We start from the raw sequence: 20603 nt of genomic DNA, 5'->3' as shown, positions 1-20603 counted from the left end.
TCGTTCCTCCATCGCACCGCAGTCGCTCCACCCCCGCTCGGCAGTCGCACCCATCAAGAACGTTACGGAAGATGTTAGATCTTCTCGCGTTCCCCGGTCGAACCACTCTTGCTCGCCGGTCGATCATCAATCGCTCTGCTGGAGTGACTTTCGGTTGCGGAGCAGAGCGAAAGTCTGTACGCACCTTTACATACCATCAATACCTTCAAACCCGATTAATGATAGACTCATGATTTACTTGATATTGGTTTTTTGAATGATTATAGAGGAAGTTCTTATCTTAGGAGGACTAGTTGCTGAAAAAAAACCCTGTATTTCATCTTCATATTAAAAAGTCAATAATTAATCTATATAACATCGGATTAAGCTACTAGTTATATTATGATTTCCATTCAAACCATCAATCTATGTTCATTATCGAATGATGGAAATGATTCGTATGTATATGATATAATAATGAATATGAAAAGTATTAGAGAGGGAATTGATTGGAAGTTCATGTTTATCTTTGGAGATTACAACGATTAAAGCATTCAGAAGAAATCAAAAGACTCGATCCATTCAGCTTCCTTGGAGACTATAAATTCACAACGGAATTGAGTGAATAGACCTAATTTACATGGAGATTATAAGCACGGTACCGCAGGAAATCCCACAGGCTATTGGGAGCCCGATCCATCCCGAAGCTAATCTCATTAATTAGTTGATCGATCGGTTGGCTAGCCTGCGTATCAAAACCCTCTTGCAAACACATTATTAATGTTATCACTTTCAATAAACTGAGTTTGCTCTATTCAGTTTGATGAATAAATTTTCAGTTCATGTCAGAGCTCACCTGCACTCAAGAACTCGATGTAGAGATGATGAAATTTGACGCTCTACATCTGAATTCCACTTGTGAAAAGATCCAATTTGACTAATCTTGCGATACTTTTTTGTAGGAGTTAAATTATTTTGACATGACTGGAGAAAGATGACTGAAATATATTCCCCTTTACAATACTTACTTGAGCGATAGAGAAACGAATACTAATATTTGTATATAATTATTCTTTTGTTTCTGTTTGAACTCATCTGTAAATTATTTTCACTGTAATGATTTTGAAGGTAGTAGAATTCTTTGAAAAAACGATTTTTCAGAAGAATTTGCTTTGAAAACCAATGAAGATACATACATCTTCCAGTTTTTGGGAATTATCATTTTCAAAGAAATTTAATTATCGAATATATATTTTCTAATTGATACTTGATTCCAACTGATGTGATTTTTTCATAAGCCATCAATAGTAGGATCAATCTATGGATTTTACACAATAATTTGATTGTATGATATGAGATGTTGTGGTATTTCTCCATAATTGAAAGAATAAGACTTTGATATTGTCAATACCACTTTTATTTATTCGAAAATTAATTCATAATTCAGTACCAGGTTTTATGGTAAAACCTACCACATCTTCAGCGGGAGTAATATGTTTGTTGTTGTTGAAGGAACAGGAAATTCAATTTTAGGTTATGTGTCGGGATTGTAAAATAATAATCACAATTATTATGAATTGTTTTCATAATAATGTCCATTGTTTTCATAATTCTATAATATTATTATAACTTTTAGAATTTTGGAAGAATTTCAAAACCATAAATGATTATACAATCACCAGTAAGCTCCCAACAAAATTTGATGCATTTAAATTTCTCAAGATGACTAGATTTCCATTTACAATGTGAATTTCCATTCTACAAATATTAACATAGTTTAACAGTTTTCATTCTCCTTCCCTAAAATTGAATTTCCTGTTCCTCCAACATCAACAAAACATATTAGTTCAGCTGAAGATGTGATAGGTTTTACCATGAAACCTGGTACTGAATTATGAATTACTTTTTGAATGAATAAAAATGATATTGACAATATAAAAGTCTTATTCTTTCGATTTTACACATGTAATGGATCCATTCCATTTTATGTTTTTTGCAAGGTATGTACAGCGCGTATAAGTAATGATGTACATTCAGCTAGCTCGCCCTCTCACTATATATTTGAAGAAAATGCATTGAACCACACATCTGAAAGGATGAAGAAAAAGCCTTTACCTTGTAAATTCTCTCTTAGAATAAGGAACACATGTAATTCAGCCTTTGGAGCCGGAACAAAGTCCGTATATCCCTCTATGCGAACAATTCCTATTTTTTATTAGATCTATGGTCGTGTATCCGTTTATCCCTCGGGTATCGTACCAGAGCCGACAAAGTATCTGCCTGGTCAAAGCATTTGTTCCGTTGCACAGGTGTCTGATACTACTAAGCACCAGCACCACACTACACCAAGGCCGAGTCAGCCAAAATAAAAAATATTACGTTTCCTTCGTGTGACAAACTGTGAATGAGGCCGCACACGTCCACACTTTTACATTATACAGCAAAGTCATATTCTCTTTACTGGTCATATTCTGCCTGTAGTTCAAAGCTATAAAATGCGCCATCCTCTATCAGCCTCTCACTCTCTAATCTCAAAAAGCCTCCAGCTAGTAAAAATGGATCGAAAGGGATACCATTTATTCATTGTTTTATTATTTTTATGCATTTGAGTATAAGTTATGCATTCTGTGAGTAACAGGGGGATGTATGAACAATACTGCAATAAAAAAATAAATTCGTATGGCATTTGTTGGTGGGGAGAGTCCCTTGCGGGAAGGTCCCACCGCCTGAATATATAATTTGAGCCGTCAATGGGCCTCAAGACTGTCATACTTCAGCCGGGTTCGACAGTTTAACGTGCCCATCCGATAACACGGGAGTGATCTGGTTAAAAAACTTTTGGTTGTGAGTGGGTTCGAACACGGGATATCTATGCTGCTACGCAAGCACTCTATCCACTAGACCACGAATAACTCCATACTGCAATAACAAACTCACAGACATGAAATGTCATAAAATCTATTGTTTCTGCTTGAGGTTACCTGGTTCAATCTGAGGTTTTTCTATTATATTGCATGTCGTTAGTGTAGTACATTGTTTGAACCTTTTCTGATTTTGAAAGTTTTCAGTAAACCTCATATCTCATATCATTGTATCTTTGCTACATCACCAAGTAGTAACAATGGAGATAAACATTTCCTAAATTATAAATAATCTACATAATAATGTGATCATGTTGAATTCCCTAAATTATAGATAATTTAAACAATTATAATGTGATCACGTTGAATTACCTAAATTATAGATAATTTGAATAATAAACGTGATCACGTAGATTTGATTACGTTGATCACATTGATTTGATAATATTTTGATCACGTTGAATTAGTTCGGAATGAAGAAATGTTTTGCCAATTCACAATTTGTAATTCTTTCTATCCAGAAATAGAAATCACATTACTGTAATAATTATTATTATTCAGATTGGTTAATACCACATCAATGTATATTATTATGTTGATATGATCAGTCAATTTCAACCAATAATACCGTACTATTATTGTTACGATCTTTATCTTATAATAATTGCGTATTTGATAAGCTACTAATAATTGAATGAGCAAAGCGAATTCTATGTTTCAAGTCAATCGGCGTTTGTCTGTTTGTTTGTACCGCAGTTGCAGTCGCAGTTATGGTCCAATTTGGATAAAATTTGGTATACAAGTACTTTAAAACAAGGCGCATAAACGTATGTATTAAAAATTTTCAAATTCATCCCCGTTTCAAAATGGCGGCCCTTTATTCGGAAATTTTACTATAAAAATCAACCTAACTTTTCAATACTTTATCAGATCAGGTTCAAATTGGGCTCATTCTTCTCAGCTCTTCAAAGCGGTATCATTTCATGTATCACATGTTGAAGATTTTCTAATTTTTGGAATTCGACTATTTTTACAAGTCCCAATCCAAGTTCCAGATTTTTTATCTTTTCAACCGTGCTTCCGAGCTCATAAGTGTAGAGGACCTTTATTCTTCAGCACTCCAAGGTGGTCTTATTTTATATATCACATGCTCAAAATTTTTAAAATTTAGAATTCGATATAGCACCACCACCCCCCCTCCCAAAGTCCCAAATTTCAAGTTTCAGATTTCTTATCTCTTTAGCCGTGCATCCTAGCTCAAAAGTGTAAGAAACTTTCATTTTCCAGCGCTCCAAGGCGGTCTTCTTTCATACATTAAATGTTGAAAATTTCGATTTTTTTATAATTCAATCATTTCCCACCACCCCCAAGACCCACCTTTCAAGTTTCTGATTTTTTATCTCTTCAACCGTGCATCCTAGCTCAAAAATGTAAAGAACTTCTATTTGTCAGCGTCCACCACCGATCCTATTGCATTTATATCATCATACTCTAAATCCAATTTGTATGTGTGTGTGTGTGTGTGTGTGGATAGGCGGGCGTGTGTCAGTAGTGATTTTAGTGAGTGTAGCGAATTCTACTGATCTTCGAACTACTAGTAAATAATTTTGAACATTTTTTCCTGTAAAGAGATAAGTTGGCATATTATTCAACACTGTATGAAACGACTAGTAATTGGCCTGACTACTTTATTTATTTAAAATATTCTATGAATGAGTCTCTATTGTTGCACCATTATCAATCACCAGAACCAATTAACCGTCACCAATCAACTTGCAACTCATGTTTATAGGGGAGTAATGATTATTATTGAAACTGACATTCAATATTACTGAGTTTCTCAATTCGATTTGCCAGTTTCTTAATTAGTTTTAACAATAGAAGTGCTTGGGACTATTTCAAGTCGTAAAAAATTATTTTTATTCACTAGCATAAAACAAATTAGCTAGAATTAAACTAGCCTCTTCGAAATAAGCTACTGTATTCACAAGGAGAAGCATAGGAAGTTAGCAATGCAACATTACAGAACGAGAACTTATTCTAGGTTAATCGGATCTATAAATAGAAGTAAGTACGGTAAAGAGGCAGTGAGCTTGAGTTACTTGTCTGCTTTAATAATACTTGAAGCTAGGTTTTCTCGTTTGATAGTCCTCATTGAGAAATTCAATTGAATGGTGAATGGCATGAATTCTTGAATAGGCCAGAGAAAAGGGCATTGGAGCCGTCCTTCCTTGCTCCATTCAGAATCGGAATTGAATTTCACAGGAAAGTTGAATAACGATCAGCAACCCAACGTCCGTCTCACCTCCGCTTCTCACCACTTGCCAGCAAATTGAAAAGGAATGTCCCATGTGCCACTACAATTAATGCCTTCACTCTTGTTTCTAACATCCGTCTCAATGCGTCTCCCCGATCGAATTAGGCACTTGCTCCTACCTCTCACCTTGAACACGAGCACTCTAAGCAACAGTATTTGGGTTGAGAAAGTATTAATCATCTGGGAAGATGAAAAACTTCAATGAAGAGCAACTATTGTACTTGGGAATAAGGCTGTTTTTTTCAATTCACGAGCTAATACTTATTCTTGAAGCCGGGTTATAACCTAGCCATTTTGTAGATGATTGACATGTGTAATTATATATTTCCTAGTTGAAAGAATGGAGCAGTGATGGAATATTATATGAGTATATCAGGATATAAATGTTATCAGATACTCTCATTACATTTTACAGTCGAAAGTACTCAGCATTGATGCTAAACTATAGGAATATAAATCAAGGCAAAAAGTATCGGAATGGCTTTATTCCTATATTGTTAAATACCTATCCTCTTCTATCAGGGTTTGCAAAGTGTCAGCCCTCCCCCTAAATGGGAAAACAATTTTATCAATATAACATTATAAGATTTATTCATGGGAGAGCACATGTGATACCACAGATTATAACGTCCTGGTGGCCACTGCTAAATTTTAGTTGATGATCAACAGAGGGATGCTACGGTACGACGAATTTTGAACTGGGGGTTGGTTTAGTAGCCCCAAGATACATGTCTTCCCACCGTCCAGGAAAATGACTGTGGTATTCCAAGTGAAATTTTAAAAGAATCTGAGATCCTGACTGCAAATCTTCTACCACTAAAATCAAGAGATAGGTACGATAGCTTAACGAGTATTCTTTATTTTGTATTCTTTATTTATTTTGTCAGCAATACCTGAGTGTGGCGAAAAATATCGTTCGCACCACGAGCAAAAATGTTTTTCCAGCTCTCAATCTTTTCTAGTCCTCGGCCTACGGCCTCGGACTTGAAAACCGATTTCGAGCTGGAAAAATCTCATTTTCTGCTCTAGGTGCGAAATATACTATTTATGTACGCCAGTGAAGTTAATGGATTTATTACTCGTATTCAATTGATCATCTTTATGCTTAAGGTTTAAGGAGAACCTCTCTTCCTCTACTTTTCTGCAAGGAGAGGACAAAAAGTAAGTAATTCACAAGGACTGTTACAACAGTTTTATCATATATCACTTCCGTTTTTCTATTATTAATGATTTTTAATGGTGTATCAATTTATCGATATTATTCATTCCGATAATATGCTTTCAAATTCATTAGGCTACTTCAAATTCATGATAGTGTATCAAAAAGAATTTTATAAAAAAAACTTCCACATTATCTGCTAATCATACTAATCTCCATAATATCATATCAAAAGTTATATTTCATGAAGTCTCAAGATATATAAGAATATTTTGTTTTGCAGTATGATATTCAGACTTTGAATTCAATTTTTTTTGTCAATTGCCACATCTACCATGTTACAGTGTCTACTATCCAATCATATATAATTGACGATATTCAGACTTCGAATTCAATTCTTCTTGTCAATTGCCACATCTACCATGTTACAGAGTCTACTGTCCAATCATATATAATTTACATCCCCGGATCTCTTTGATGGGTATATACTAAAAAGTAATTGGTGCAGAAGAATTTCTCCATAGTTTCGTTTCTGTGAGAGATATCACTAATACGACCAACGCCATCAAAAACCTGCTCAACACGCTCCAAAGGATAGAATTAATGAGGGAATGATAGTTTCCCTCATCGTCGAACATCACAAACCCCACAATGATAACGTGCAGCTTAAGAATGATAAGAATGGGAGATGCCGGGCAGGAATCAGAAGCTGGAAGAACGGATGAGCATTGAGCATGAATACACCCGGACAGTAATGAGGGACAGGATGCAGAATACATGTTGGAGTTCCTCGCCTCTCTCAGAGTCTCTCTCTCTCTCTTCCTCCCACACTCACACTCACTGAGTCTCTCTCCTTTTTTCCGTAGGTACCTCTTCATCACCTAACAAAGCCATAACATCTAAGAATTTTCACTGGTTTTAAAAATATGAATGTGATTGAAAGTTGACGGTTATTGCTGAGTTGATATGTGGTCACTGAGTTTATAAGCTAAATTAATGCATACAGCTGTGCTTCTAGAATTAAGTTTGTTTTTTCGGTTCTTTTTCAAAATTATTTCTTTAATATTTATGAATCTTCTCTATTCAAGTGATAATGTGAAATATCTGTTCTATTTTTTTGTTTTGAAGCATCTAAATTTGAAAATTTACTTTGTGAACATATTAGTGGTCTGAAAATTTTGCGAAGTGAAGAGCTACAAGATTTAACCTATTTCGGACTAAGTGTAACTATATCTAAATTGGGGAGAGGAATAGCAAAAGGTCACCTTATTTTTCCTCTCCCTATCATTTATATGATGTACACTTATTATATCAATCAATAAAGAATAAAGAATGGTGAAAGATGTTCAAACTTATGAAAAACTACATAGAATCATTTGAATTTATAAAGCTTTTGAATGTATAACAAATGTAATAATCATACTCAAAACTATTTCATCAGTAGAAATTACACGATAATTCGGTCGAAAATTTTTAAGATTCCGATAAGTTTCAATCATTTTTTAAAGAAAATGGTGAGGTGGTTATCGATTATTATCCTCGGTTTCCATGGAACAATTATATATATATTATTTTAGTTTTCCATAGCATGACTGAAGAAGATGAAAAATGTATTACAAATTGCAGTTATCCAACTTTTGGAATATTACTACTGTATTATAATAGAGAAGTCCCTAGTTCTATTCATTTATTTGCAACTGGATATTTGCAATGATTATTATACGGTGATAACTTAAGGGTATAAACAGAGGAAGCTTCTATAATTCAACTTCTAGACTGTTTATTCCGTGGTTTGAGGCTCATCAATAAATGCGCGAGCACAACGAGTAGGTCGCGGTGGAGATCGATGCTACTAATTGCTGTGCAATGATAAAAAAATTTGAAGGTTATGTAAATAATAACTGAAGTACCGGTATAATAATTGAAGTACCGGTATGAAAGCATATAGATATAAAAGAACTCTAACGAGCTAAAATCTTCATCTGACCTTTCTCTTTCCACCCCACGAATAACGAATACAGGTAGACTACACCTCAAATGCACTTAACCATCATTTATTTATCATTTACAGAGTGAGTCATATGTATGGGAACCCCTCAATAAGTTGGAGACTATTGTAGTCTATTGTATAATACTGTAACTTTCAGGATAAGTTATTGGTCAAATACTGTACCTATTGATGTACAACTGAATTTCAACCCCTCATAAGGTGTGGTGACTTAGGGGTTGTAACTAGAATATTTTAAATGTAAACACCAATTGTGTGGTACATCGTTTTAAATGCCATTTCAAAACAAGAAATATAACATCAATTAAAATGTTCTATGATACTTGTATACAAAATGGCGGCTGATTGAAGTTTTAGTTTTTAAAGAAATGAGGGGCTGTAACTCAAATATTTTGAATATAAACACCCATTGTGTTACACTCATTTCAGAGGCATTTTTAAAACGAGAAAGATGACATCAATAAGAATGTTCTATGATACTTTTATCAAAAATGGCGGCTGATTTAAGTTTTAGTTTTTGAAGAAATAATTTATAAAGTTCAATCTGCTGCCATTTTTGATACAAGTATCATAGAACATTTTAATTGATGTTATCTTTCTTGCTCTAAAAATGCCTTTAAAATTATGTATTTTAGATTAAATATTTGAAAATAAATTATTATGGGTTTTTACATAAAAAATATTTGAGTTACAACTTCTAAGTCACCCCCTTATGAGGGGTTGAAATTCAGTTGTACGTCATAAGGTGGAGTATTCGTCCAATAACTTATCCTGGAAGTTGTAGTATTATATCTACAACAGTCTCCAACTTATTGAAGGGTTCCCATACATATAACTCACTCTGTATATACATAACAATATACAGGACTATAAGCATAAAGAATCGTTCAAAAATACTGCATCAATATCATTCGTGAATAGATATCACGTGCCGATGAGTTACTTCGAGTATAAATATAGACGACAATCAACCATCAACGAGTACAATATTTTATAAACGATAATATGAATGATACTAAAAACAATATGTAGAAAACCTTATATTGATTCAAAAGTTAAAACTGTGCATTTTGATCACCATTTGCAGTTACTTGCTGTGTTATGATGGCACCGGCTCCTTCTGCACTACGAATATACAATTTCCTTATTTTAAAAACAGTTTCACAGCGTCCGCGTTCATTTGATAAGACACCCACTTCAAAAGATTCAATCAACTCGGTTGCCAGTTGCTATCGTTTAAGCAACGAATTCTGGAGAGAGGATCTCAGCTAGGCTCCTTTTAAATGGATTCGTTTCATCTTTCCCGCTCTTTTCGAGTAGAATACTAATTACGACGCTCAAAAGAATCTCTCAATCCTTTCTACACTTTAAGGATTCAAGTCAGACAAAGTGTAGTTCGTTTCTTAGAAGACGCTTCTTCGCTAATTCGTGACGATGTTCAGTGTAACAAGTAGTATCAAGACTTTCTAGAATATTTGATAGCACGCTTACGCCCGCATCATTGTTTTTTCAGTAATTCTAGTGCTTATCGAGCTCGTTCTAGAAATGAGATAGTATTCACCAAGGGAGGAAGAGAACTTGGCATTGAAATATCTTTTGAACATCCCCTTCTAGTGAACTGGTAACACTTTATTTATCTCAACTGATGATGAAAAAAATTATGAAATTTGAATGCTTTTACAAAATACAATATAGAAATGATCATTATCAAAGGTATTTTCCAAGAGCATCGTTGAAATTACGGATGAATGTAGTTTATTGATGGGGTTTTCTTTGAATGAGTGTCTCACTAGACGATCGATACAAGATGAAATCGAATTGCAGCATCTATTTCTATTATGAATGGAAATTTTTTTACTGACCGGTGGAAAGAATATAAGAAAAATATTCATTCGATACTAGTAGTCTAGAGATATTTTATCCAGTGAGCATGATCATTTTGGTTGTTATTCGAAATTTCTCAAGCATACCATACAATCTTTTCATCAAACTGAAAAAGTGACATTATTGCCATAACATGGAAGTGGGGCAGGTATGAATGCATAAGCACCAAACAAAGGTTTTTATTTTTTGCTTTCGGTGAGACAAAAAAGTGACGGACGGATTTTCACCAGGAAGTTGGAGTTTAGCCTCTTTACAACGTTGGCGTTTTGTTTTGAAATAGCCGAAGCATGAACAGATTTATGGGGAAGTTCAGATGATATTCACGGGCGCAAAAAGTTGCCAAGAATGCCGTAGCTTATCGCCGGTGGAAAGTTCCAACAGTTGATGCTCCAATAAAAGCCGTTAAAATGTAAGTTTATTCTTCACCCCATTGTGTACGTTGCCACTAGGAACGTATTTGATGGCCATTCTTGCTTGATAATCGTCACAATGGAGACCATCAATTCTGCACAATTCAGCGGTCACAATAGGCTGGGTGGTCCATGCTAATACTCAACTGCAAAATAAATAAATGATGATTTTTGTCATTCACAAAACATTAAACTCGAAAATAATAATGATATATCACATATATCTTATAGGTATGATACTTAATAGTATACGTTCATGAAATTGTCATTACATTCCTTATTTTCAAACGTCTATGTGACAGGTAAAAATTAATAATCCTTTTTTATCTAATTTTTTATTTATGATTTTATTTTATATCCTTCCCACAACTATAAACTATCATAATATTATCTTTTTCATTTTGTAGAAAAAAATGGACCCAACGGTCAAACGCCTTCTAGTATTCATATTTATTGGATCTACCAAATAGTATACACATATTTATGTGGATAGGAACCCACCTGAAACTGTAGGTCTACTCAGCTTTTATCATCATCTTTGTCAAGATGAACAATATTTTTGTTACCAACGCACCATTCTACAGATTCTGTCGGCATCACCCTCACAAAAAAGCTAGTGAAGCTGGATATTACTTTATAACAGTTACTCTATTGTTGTTTGATCGATAACTACTTATTGATAATCGTATCCAGTAATTTCAAAGAATATCCAAACATCTAATTTATGCTATTGAATTACCTGACAAATTCATAAGAAGAAATTAATATTCGTATATGTATCTGAATGTTGATATTCAAGTTTTCATCATTGTAATTGAGCAATGCATTTTCCATTATATCTGAAAAAAGGGATGAGCAAGACGTTTCTCAACATTAAAAATAAGAACCATTAAGCCGTGTCCACACAGAACAAATTTTCGACATACATGTTCGGCAAACATGTTTGTTGAGGAGCTCAGGGAGACAAATATTTTGAAAAGTTTAGACAATCATTGTTTGTCAAACAAAAAATTACTGTTTTCCAAACATTTTTCAGTGCTGCAGCTGTAAAACATAAAACCTGTTCTCCTCACTTGAAATATTTTGTTTGGTGACTAGTCTACAATGGGTCACGGGCGAACATTGTTTGTCAATCATAATAAAAGTTGCCCAAACTGTTTCAACAAACATTTTGTCGAACATTTTTTCAGTGTGGACACGGCTTTAGAAGTAAGATGATATGAACATGAAAAGATAACACAAGATGGGGAGAATGCGCAAGAAGAAAACATCATTTGATTATTCTTGGAGAAATATTAGTAAATTATTATTATTATTAGTTATTAAATTATTAGTTATAGTAGAGGATTAAATGCGTCACAAAAAATTCTCAAACATTCACAAATTGTTCTCAGTGAGCATTGAGCTGCGAATACGCATAATCAGACTCAATCAAAATAAAACAAGGCCTTATAAAAAAGAATGATGATGAATTATTTAATAAGCCGAGGCGTTCCGCCTGCTAATAATTAATATCATTATCAGTGTTATTCGTATGGTAGTATTGATTGATCCGGCTCAGATTTCACAAATCAGAAGCTTTTAATGTTCATGCAATCAGTTTCTCTTGTTTCTTAGGACGACATCGCAAATAAACAAGATTCGTGAATATCTCTTACATTATAGAATTAGATATGATTCCTATGAATTGGTTAGAATCATTCCCATTATAAAATGTGATACGAAACGTCCTAAGGTAGGTCTACTATTGAAATATCCAATAAGGAATTATTCTCGATCAATCAAATCTGTTATGGTTTATTAAGACAGTTACTCGAAATTATAATAAATCTTTGTTGAGGTTTGGGGTTCACGCAGTGTATTGGTTGTGAAAAGAATAATTCAAGTTGACGTTTCCTGATGACATCTATAGACAAAAGTGAGGTAAGCTCTTTTCATATTTAAAAAAAAATTTAACACAGTCACAATGCCAGCTTAAACACAAACTTATCTTATCAAATTCAAATGAGAATTTTACTGATTTTTCTCTTAGGTTGTATTTTTTTCAACATGCTCACATAACCATAATTGCAATAAGAATTTATTGTTGAACCATTGCGAATGAACGCAAAGTTGATTTAATGTTCACTTAATGTCCTAATGTGTGTTAAAATATTCATAAAATGCAAATAGTGAATGATAAACAGTTTCCTTGGATCTCATCTGAATATGAGTCATCTTGGAAAATTTGGCAGTCATATATCGTAATGGCCATATATCATCTATATACCATAAAGCAGCTATATATCATTCACTATCGTAGACATTTCTGGTTGCACTTGAAATATTCAACAGTTCATCTGCTTTCATAATTTATTAAATGAATTCCACAACGATTATAATTTTCAAGTTATTATCCAAGAAATAAGAGTTCCTCCGATTTTTTACCAAGGTGTTTTTACATCAAAATATTCCGAGTAGAATTGACATTTCTCAAGAGACCCTGAATAGATAAAAGGAGAGGAGATTAGTATTTGACGGCTTTATCGCACCGAATAACTGGATTGCAAGAAACTTGCCATTTTTTCAAAATGAAGAGTTCAATAATAATTCTCAAGAACAACTGATCCCGAATATCTCCAAGTCATCCCGAAAATATTGGATTGGAATCATTTCATGAGAAAGAACACCAACAATCAACATTCTAACTTCAACATTTCTGTCCCAATCAAAGTCATTTTTTGGAATGTTGTATTTGACTCTCAGAGGCGAACGTCTCCCCTCTCTGTCCCTGAACAGTTCTCCACCACATTTATCTTATCCACGCTACAAACATCCTGCAATCTTCCCGCATTTATTGCGTGAATGCAGATTATTCCTATGAAACTTGAACTAGGTACTCGTAATATTATCTTGTAGGATCTCTCAATAATTTTATTGTAATCGTATATTTCTTGTAATCGGGCATTTCCAATCATTTTATATCAATTTAAATTTATTCAAAAACAAAAGCACACAAGATAAGATCAAAATACATAGGCTGAATCAAAATATAAGCAAACACTGGAACTTTTTAAACAAGTAATTAAAGATATAAAATTCTTCTTTAGACGATATCATATATCGTAGTAATCATATAATAAAATATATCAATGACAGATAGATTATTTATGAGTAAGAAATTTTTCTCGAAACTATATCAAGTGTATTTCGGTTTTTGTTTTCGAGTCTTTTTAATCCGTAAATGCCCAATCAACATACCAGTTTTTATTTAGGTGACTGAAGTACATTTCATGACATTTATTGACTATATTCTTGAGTATTCAACTTTAATAGGTTCGATAACAATTATTTATATTTCGTAACTCAGTTTCCTCGTGTCTCCATCCAAGTATATGTCAAGGTATCACTTGCTACTTTGAACCTATGTACACTTTTGAATTCATATTTGCCAGCTTTCAGATCTTCTAGCTACAGAAGTGGGCATTTCTAAGTATTTAAATTCAAGTTCATATTCAAATACAAACCTATTAGCTAAGAACAGTTTGCTTCTCCGGTCAAAGCAATCAATAACAATAACAATAATACAAGTGAATGGAAGCCAAACCTTACTTGACTGAGGTGACTCTTAAGAATTGTTGAAAATAGTCTATATTATTGTTTTCTTCCTGGGGCATATTGCATGTAAAAATACAAACTAATAATATCACAGAAGTCATGTGGTTGTTAAAATAGGAAAGTATTCAACTATTAGCTTGTATCATGGATCAGGGCCCTGGTTGAAGGTCAGCCCAGATTTTTTAAGGATCTCTAAATTCTCAAAGATCTCAAAATAACGTTACCGTATTTCAATATAATCTCACCACATCTCGTGAAACATGTAAAATTCAATTTTTTCGTTGGATATTTCATATAGCTCGATTTCTGTAATTGAAGATAATACTTTGCCTTATACCAATAGAAGAAAAAGATATTTCATAGTAAGGTCTTTATTAGTAAGAAAAGGCATATCTAATATTTGTTAAAAGCTCAATATTTGTGACAAAAAACTGGAGACATACGGAATATTTATCCCAAATTCTTCAAACAAGAGATGACCAAATTGTTTTTTTTAGTGGAGATATGTTTATATAGATAGTGAATCTGTCTATATCTATATAGACAGTGAAGCTTTCCTCTTTACATTTTTCTTTTTATGAATTTTTTTTCATCTCAGTGTCCATATGATTCTTTGTTCTGTATTACATGGTTTGTGCCCATGTAAGATATTTTAAGTGCATATTTTTCCACCTCTCATCTTTTCTCCTGGAAAGTAGTTTCAGCAATAAATTTAAGATAGAATTTTTTATAAAAAAAAATATTTCTATTGTTAAGGCGCTTTTTTGTTATTTAATCTATTTTGTTTTTATTTTATTTCACTCTTGTTTCATTCTTAGCTTGTTATTTATTTTAAATCTAATTTTTGAATGAAGAATGTTGTAATGCTTCAAGGAGACATACAAGGGTTTAACCAGTTGTCTCCATGTGTGTATTTATGCAAATAAATGAATGAATTATTTACTATCGATAGAATCTCTAAAAATTTGTATCCATAGTATCTATTATCGCTATGAATCAGATTTCCTGTCCAATCAAATCATTTACTTTTACCTGTTGCTCATGCAGCCAAATGCACAAAAACAAATCGAAGACATCAGGCACATGCGCTCCATTTCGTGTGCACTCAAGTCGACTGGCATCAAGAATAGTCGGGTGGCATGCCACATCCTGCTACTAGTGGCTTGCATTGTCAACATCCTCATGAGCATGTCTTCAAAGTGGCACGACCTTGAGAGTCGCATTCTCTGCCTGAGAGACCTGCAGAGTCTGCTGCTCATTCTGATCTATTTCATTATTATGGGCCAGGATGGGCGAGTGCTCGAGAAATTCTGCGATATCATGGACGAACAGTTTTCCGGCCGAATCGAGATTCAGCAATTTGATGAGATAAACAGGTGAAGTTGAATCTAAGATATTGTTGAATAATTGGGTAATTTGAATATTTTTAGGGAAAACATCATCTATAGAAAAAATTATTTAGAATTAATTTCGACTCTTCATCAATCCTTGATTGCTATCAAGCTTTTCTAACTAGGAAATTTTCCTCTTGCTGAATAGAAAGATGGTGATACTAAAAGAAAGAACTGAAAAAAGGCTAATCTTGTACTTTCAAGAATCACTAGTCAGCAGGCCAAATTCATATCCCATTGATAATTTTGGTTCGGTAGATTCTAAGTTTTGCCATTACAATAAATTAAAAATATAATTTCATTTATATTTCAAGCACAACTCGCAATGTTGATATGTACTTGAATGAGAGCTATGGTTGTAGATTGGATGACTAATAATGAGAGAATCATCATTCATCATTCTGCATAAATTCAATCAATTTTGCATGTTGATATAACCTGAGTGACAATATATGGAAAATCCCACGTGAAGAATAGACGATATGATTCAACTCATGAGATATGTAATATGAAGCTTGTCATGCTATAGACAATTTATTTTAATATCTATTTCAATTTTCCATTTTTGATAGGAACTTCAGAGTTGCTAACAGCTTGAATGTGAAGAAATACTGTCGCAACTTCTTAATATTTTTGTTGGTTCGTAATTCGGCCATGGCATTTGTGCCGATGATCTATTCGATTTTGCTGGTGATTTCCGCGGTGATGAAAGATGACTACGAGAAACTGAACCACCTACCAGTCATCATCAACTTCCATTACCCTGAACGACACGCTGCTGGCAACTGCAACTGGCTCTCAATCTTTTCGCTACTTATTTCTATGTGATAAACATATTTCTGTCATATATTTTCACTATGAGTGGTATCTTCATATTCCATAACATCAGTTACCACTTCGAGCTACTTTCTTCATACATTCAAGAATTTGATAAGCTGGAATTATTGGAAGATATCAGACTCAAATTTATGATGAAACAATTGACTGCATACCATCAGACTATACTCAGGTACGTATCAAATGAATTATCAACTGAGGCACTAATGCTATAAATAGTAGCCTACTGTCCTGATAAACAGGCTTAAACCATTGATAACTTAGTTGATGAATGAAACGTAGAAGCGAATTTGCAAATAAAGAAGCTTAGATCAATGAAAAGTGGGGGATTAGAATGAAAAAAAAATGATTGTGGTTTGTATGGAAATGTTGAGTGGCATATATGTAAAGACTGAGTTTGGAATAGTATTATTTATTGTTTGCATAGTTTATGAATACTTTTCCGCTAGGGCTACTCTTTAATATAAATAGAAATATAAATTCAAGTACCCTTTAAAAATTGTTTATTCACAACGTGTTTCGGCTATAAGATGCCATTATCAAGTATTGATAAACCTACAATCATCAAGACTTATTTGATTATATGATTCTTCATCATATTGCCGAACCATGTTGTGAATGACCAATTTTAAAAAGGGTACTTAGATTTCTATTTTTATTTATGAATACTGTTTATTACATAGCATACATTGTACACTGAACATAGTACAAGTGCTTCATAATTCATATGAATACACTTTGTAGAATAAAATGATTACATTTACTACTTGCTGGCCCGGCAAACTTCTTACCATATTTTTATAATTTATAGCCATTTTTATAATATGATCCACTTGGGTTTCGCTATAATAAGATTTCGTCAGTTTCCAATTCGACATTGGAAGTGGTGAAAATGCCAGAGTGACGCACAGTGAAATTGATTACTTTCTTTTTTCCATCGACAATAATATTTGCTTTCCTTCATCTATGCCTACTGCTCCGTATCTGTCTTATCCAACTACTTTTTAGCCCATACCATTATATGGTATACAATCTTGACATTTCTTAGCTGAATCATAATATAAGTTATAGTAATTTCTATATTTTTACTATATTATGCAACTATATCATTAATTTACTTATTACTATATTTTTACTGAATTTTGTATAATTTTTTATTCACTTTATTTTGCAGAATTCATTCGAGCTTCGACGAGCACTGTCGATTTCTAATATTTGGCTTCAGTTTTGCTGTTACATTCCAAGCTTGTACGTACATCTACAGCATTGTGGAGGTTGGTGAAATTGATTCCGCTGAAACACTACCTCTATTCATTCTATTTTATGAGAAGAATATTTTTTGAATTTATAAGAAAGAGATCAATCTCTAGTAATTCATTCCAACTTACCTTAATGTGATTCATAAGAATTTCTCTGACATAATGTATGTGCTTTTCATGATAACACTCCAGAATAGAACATTCGAATTCGTCTGTTTGATTAATGATTCGAATTCTTGTAATACTGTAGAAGTTAATTGATCTAATACAACTGCAGAGCAATGAAAGAAGAATTTAAAGTTTTATTACAGATCTATGTTTACTTAGTCTATGGTTTATTCTGCCCAATATTTCTTGTAAAAAAATTACTTCTTACATCTACACAATTAAAATTTAAAACATTAATAATATGACTAATACATGGGCAAAGATCATAATATTTAGGCTAACAGTGCTTGATGTTTACAGATGAGAGAATCAAAATATGTCATCCAGCTATCTTTTGCGTTGGTTCTGCTTTACGCGTTCTCTATATACGGACAAAAAATTGTTGATGCGGTAAGTTCTGAAGAAAACTTCAAAGTACAAGACAAGTGATTTATCAATATTAGTAACCTCATGAAACCTTTATGGTATACCTAGAACTGAGTGCATTGTAAACGTTGAGTGGAAATCTCATTGAGTTCTATTGTCGATATTGTCACGATGATTATCGAGATTGAATGCGCCTATGTGCAATAGGAAGTCGAATCATGCATGAGCCGAAAATAAAATTAGAAAAGTGCCATTGAAACACGTTGTGACTTGCATCTAGCTAAACGTACCCGCAAGTTTGATTGTTCCTACTTAACCTATTTCGAACTATGTGTGACCTTATCTAAATGTTGGAGAGGAATAGAACAAGGTTACCTTCTTTTTTCTCTCCCTATCATTTTGATGATGTACTTATGTATGGATCAATAAAGAATAGAGGATAAGGAAGAATAAAGAATAACCAAGTTCCAGATATTTTTACTTGCCTGCAAGCTTGGTCATGCATAATCAAGTGTTCACTTGCACATAATACGAATCCAATGTGATCACACACAAAGTATGTAGGCATCTTATGCCTACATAAGAATGCCTAATACTCCACATGGAGTAAATATGGCCATCAATTTGAAAATGAAATGACACAATTCAACCATTATAATGAATAAATATTTCTCATTAAATTTATTTCATTAGGAAATAAAATAAATAAATAATCTTATTCCGAATTGGTAGTAAAGTGTAATAATGTATAGGAAGTCCTATAAAGCTCGTTTTACATTCAGTCACCAGTCTCGGCCACCAGTGGGTCGCCAGAGACCATACAATGGCGGCCTAAAGCACGCTGGGACACAAGAGAAACACCAGGATTGACTACCGGGCTGACAACACGAGTGAGTCACCAGCTGGATCAACGATTGTCGGCCGTCAGAATCTGGTGATCCCAGAGTAATGAGCGCAATAAGAACTAATATCCCCCGACTCGTTCGGAAATTTGACTACTCACTGTCTCTCTGAAAGCAGAAGTTTTAATATTACATTGATATTCATAGATAAAATGCATGTAGATTCTGTGTAGGGTACGAAATAGTGTTTACCTCGATTTGACATTTGCAGGGCGAACTTGTGAATCAATCAATTTACGAATGCAACTGGACTGAGAAGCCTTTGTGGTATAAGAAACACTTATTGATCATGCTTATTCGATCATCTCAAAGTATTGAATTCCATTGTTTTGAATTGGTGTCAGTGAAGAACACATTTTTCATGAAGGTAACCAAGATTCCTGCTGTAATAACGTGCTATTTTCCTTTCTGTATGAGCATGCTAGTCAAACTGAGGTAGAATCAAAAATCAATTGATCTAATCGAATCTCAACCGATCCTTCATGCTTCATATTGTGATTTTCATACTCTTTTTCTATAAATAAAAATATTAATCTGAGTACCCTTTTAAACTATTTTGTCACGTCATGTTTCGGCCATTAACTAATGCCATCATTTACAATAAGATGGCGCATCTATTTCTATTTACGAAATCATTTCACAAACAGGTTGAGTATTCTCCTTCATCTATGTTGAAGGAGAATGTGAATTTGAAGAGTTTCTGTAACGTCCATTTCGAATAGAATATTTAATTTAAAGAATATAGAATTTTTAATTTATATTTTTTAGGTGCTGCAAACGACTTATACGTACTTCAATTTCCTGAAAGATACCAACAAATGATGTTTCTCCATTAGATGATGCGCCGTTACATAGAAACTCTATCCTAGAACTTTTGGATTTATTGTTTCTACATTTTCTTTGGAATAGAGATGTTTGTACAATATTTTGATACTGTCAAAATGGATTTCTCAACAACAGGCAATTTTATTAATAATGTCATATGTATTCAATAATAAATATTCCACCAATTTCTCTCTCTTTCTCTGTCTCTCTCACCTTTTCTCTATCTCTCTGTTTCTCAACCCTCTCTCACACACTCACTCTCTAACACAAACTCTCTCTCTCTCTCTTTCTCCCATAAATAACTCCAATCTAAACTTCCTCTCTTTCTATCCTTCTGTTTTTCTCTCTTTCTCTCACTCACTATCCTCCACTCACAATTTCTCTAAGCAAATAAAATAAAAAAGTCGTGAACAACAACTGCAACTGTGAATAGAGTCATAGAAGAGTTGAGCCGGTCGAACAGTTTTACTGAGCTATTTCCCCGGAGGGAAAAAACATAAAGTTGCCCTCGCCTTATAAGGTTTGCAGCGGTAGTGATTGCAATGGTCAAAACGGCTCCACTCTGAGAGTAGCTGGTGACCTTTGGCTGATTGAAAACTCTCGGCTCCAGCTAAAACGTACTTTGCGGAATTGAAAACTC

At 33.6% G+C, this 20603-nt stretch overlaps 2 protein-coding genes across 2 annotated transcripts in view; both read left to right on the top strand.

The window, feature by feature from the left end:
- Nucleotides 1-16434, top strand: part of LOC120351647 — a 36681-nt gene extending 20247 nt beyond the window's left edge. Inside the window, exons 2-3 of the mRNA XM_039429557.1 lie at nucleotides 15216-15591; nucleotides 16179-16434. Of these exons, the coding sequence (XP_039285491.1) occupies nucleotides 15216-15591; nucleotides 16179-16434 (632 nt within the window). The remainder of the gene's footprint in view (nucleotides 1-15215; nucleotides 15592-16178) is intronic.
- A 49-nt stretch (nucleotides 16435-16483) lies between these two features.
- LOC120351451 (odorant receptor 85f-like) lies at nucleotides 16484-19997 on the top strand. Its single transcript, XM_039428898.1, has 5 exons — nucleotides 16484-16615; nucleotides 17618-17717; nucleotides 18171-18260; nucleotides 19350-19505; nucleotides 19907-19997. The coding sequence occupies exons 1-5, from the start codon at nucleotides 16575-16577 to the stop codon at nucleotides 19958-19960; spliced, it is 441 nt and encodes a 146-aa protein (XP_039284832.1). The 5' UTR covers nucleotides 16484-16574; the 3' UTR covers nucleotides 19961-19997.
- The last annotated feature ends 606 nt before the right edge of the window (nucleotides 19998-20603 follow it).

This window comes from Nilaparvata lugens, chromosome 5 (assembly GCF_014356525.2).
Source record: "Nilaparvata lugens isolate BPH chromosome 5, ASM1435652v1, whole genome shotgun sequence".
NCBI lineage: Eukaryota > Metazoa > Arthropoda > Insecta > Hemiptera > Delphacidae > Nilaparvata > Nilaparvata lugens.
This window is presented reverse-complemented; position numbering and strand designations above follow the sequence as displayed.

What these genes read in the sequence shown, in the direction of transcription:
- LOC120351451 (XM_039428898.1), top strand. Translation starts at nt 16,575, where the DNA reads ATGATGAAACAATTGACTGCATACCATCAGACTATACTCAG. An exon ending in TACCATCAGACTATACTCAG is followed by an intron (nt 16,616 to 17,617) that starts GTACGTATCAAA and finishes TTTATTTTGCAG; the next exon opens with AATTCATTCGAGCTTCGACG. An exon ending in AGAACACATTTTTCATGAAG is followed by an intron (nt 19,506 to 19,906) that starts GTAACCAAGATT and finishes TATATTTTTTAG; the next exon opens with GTGCTGCAAACGACTTATAC.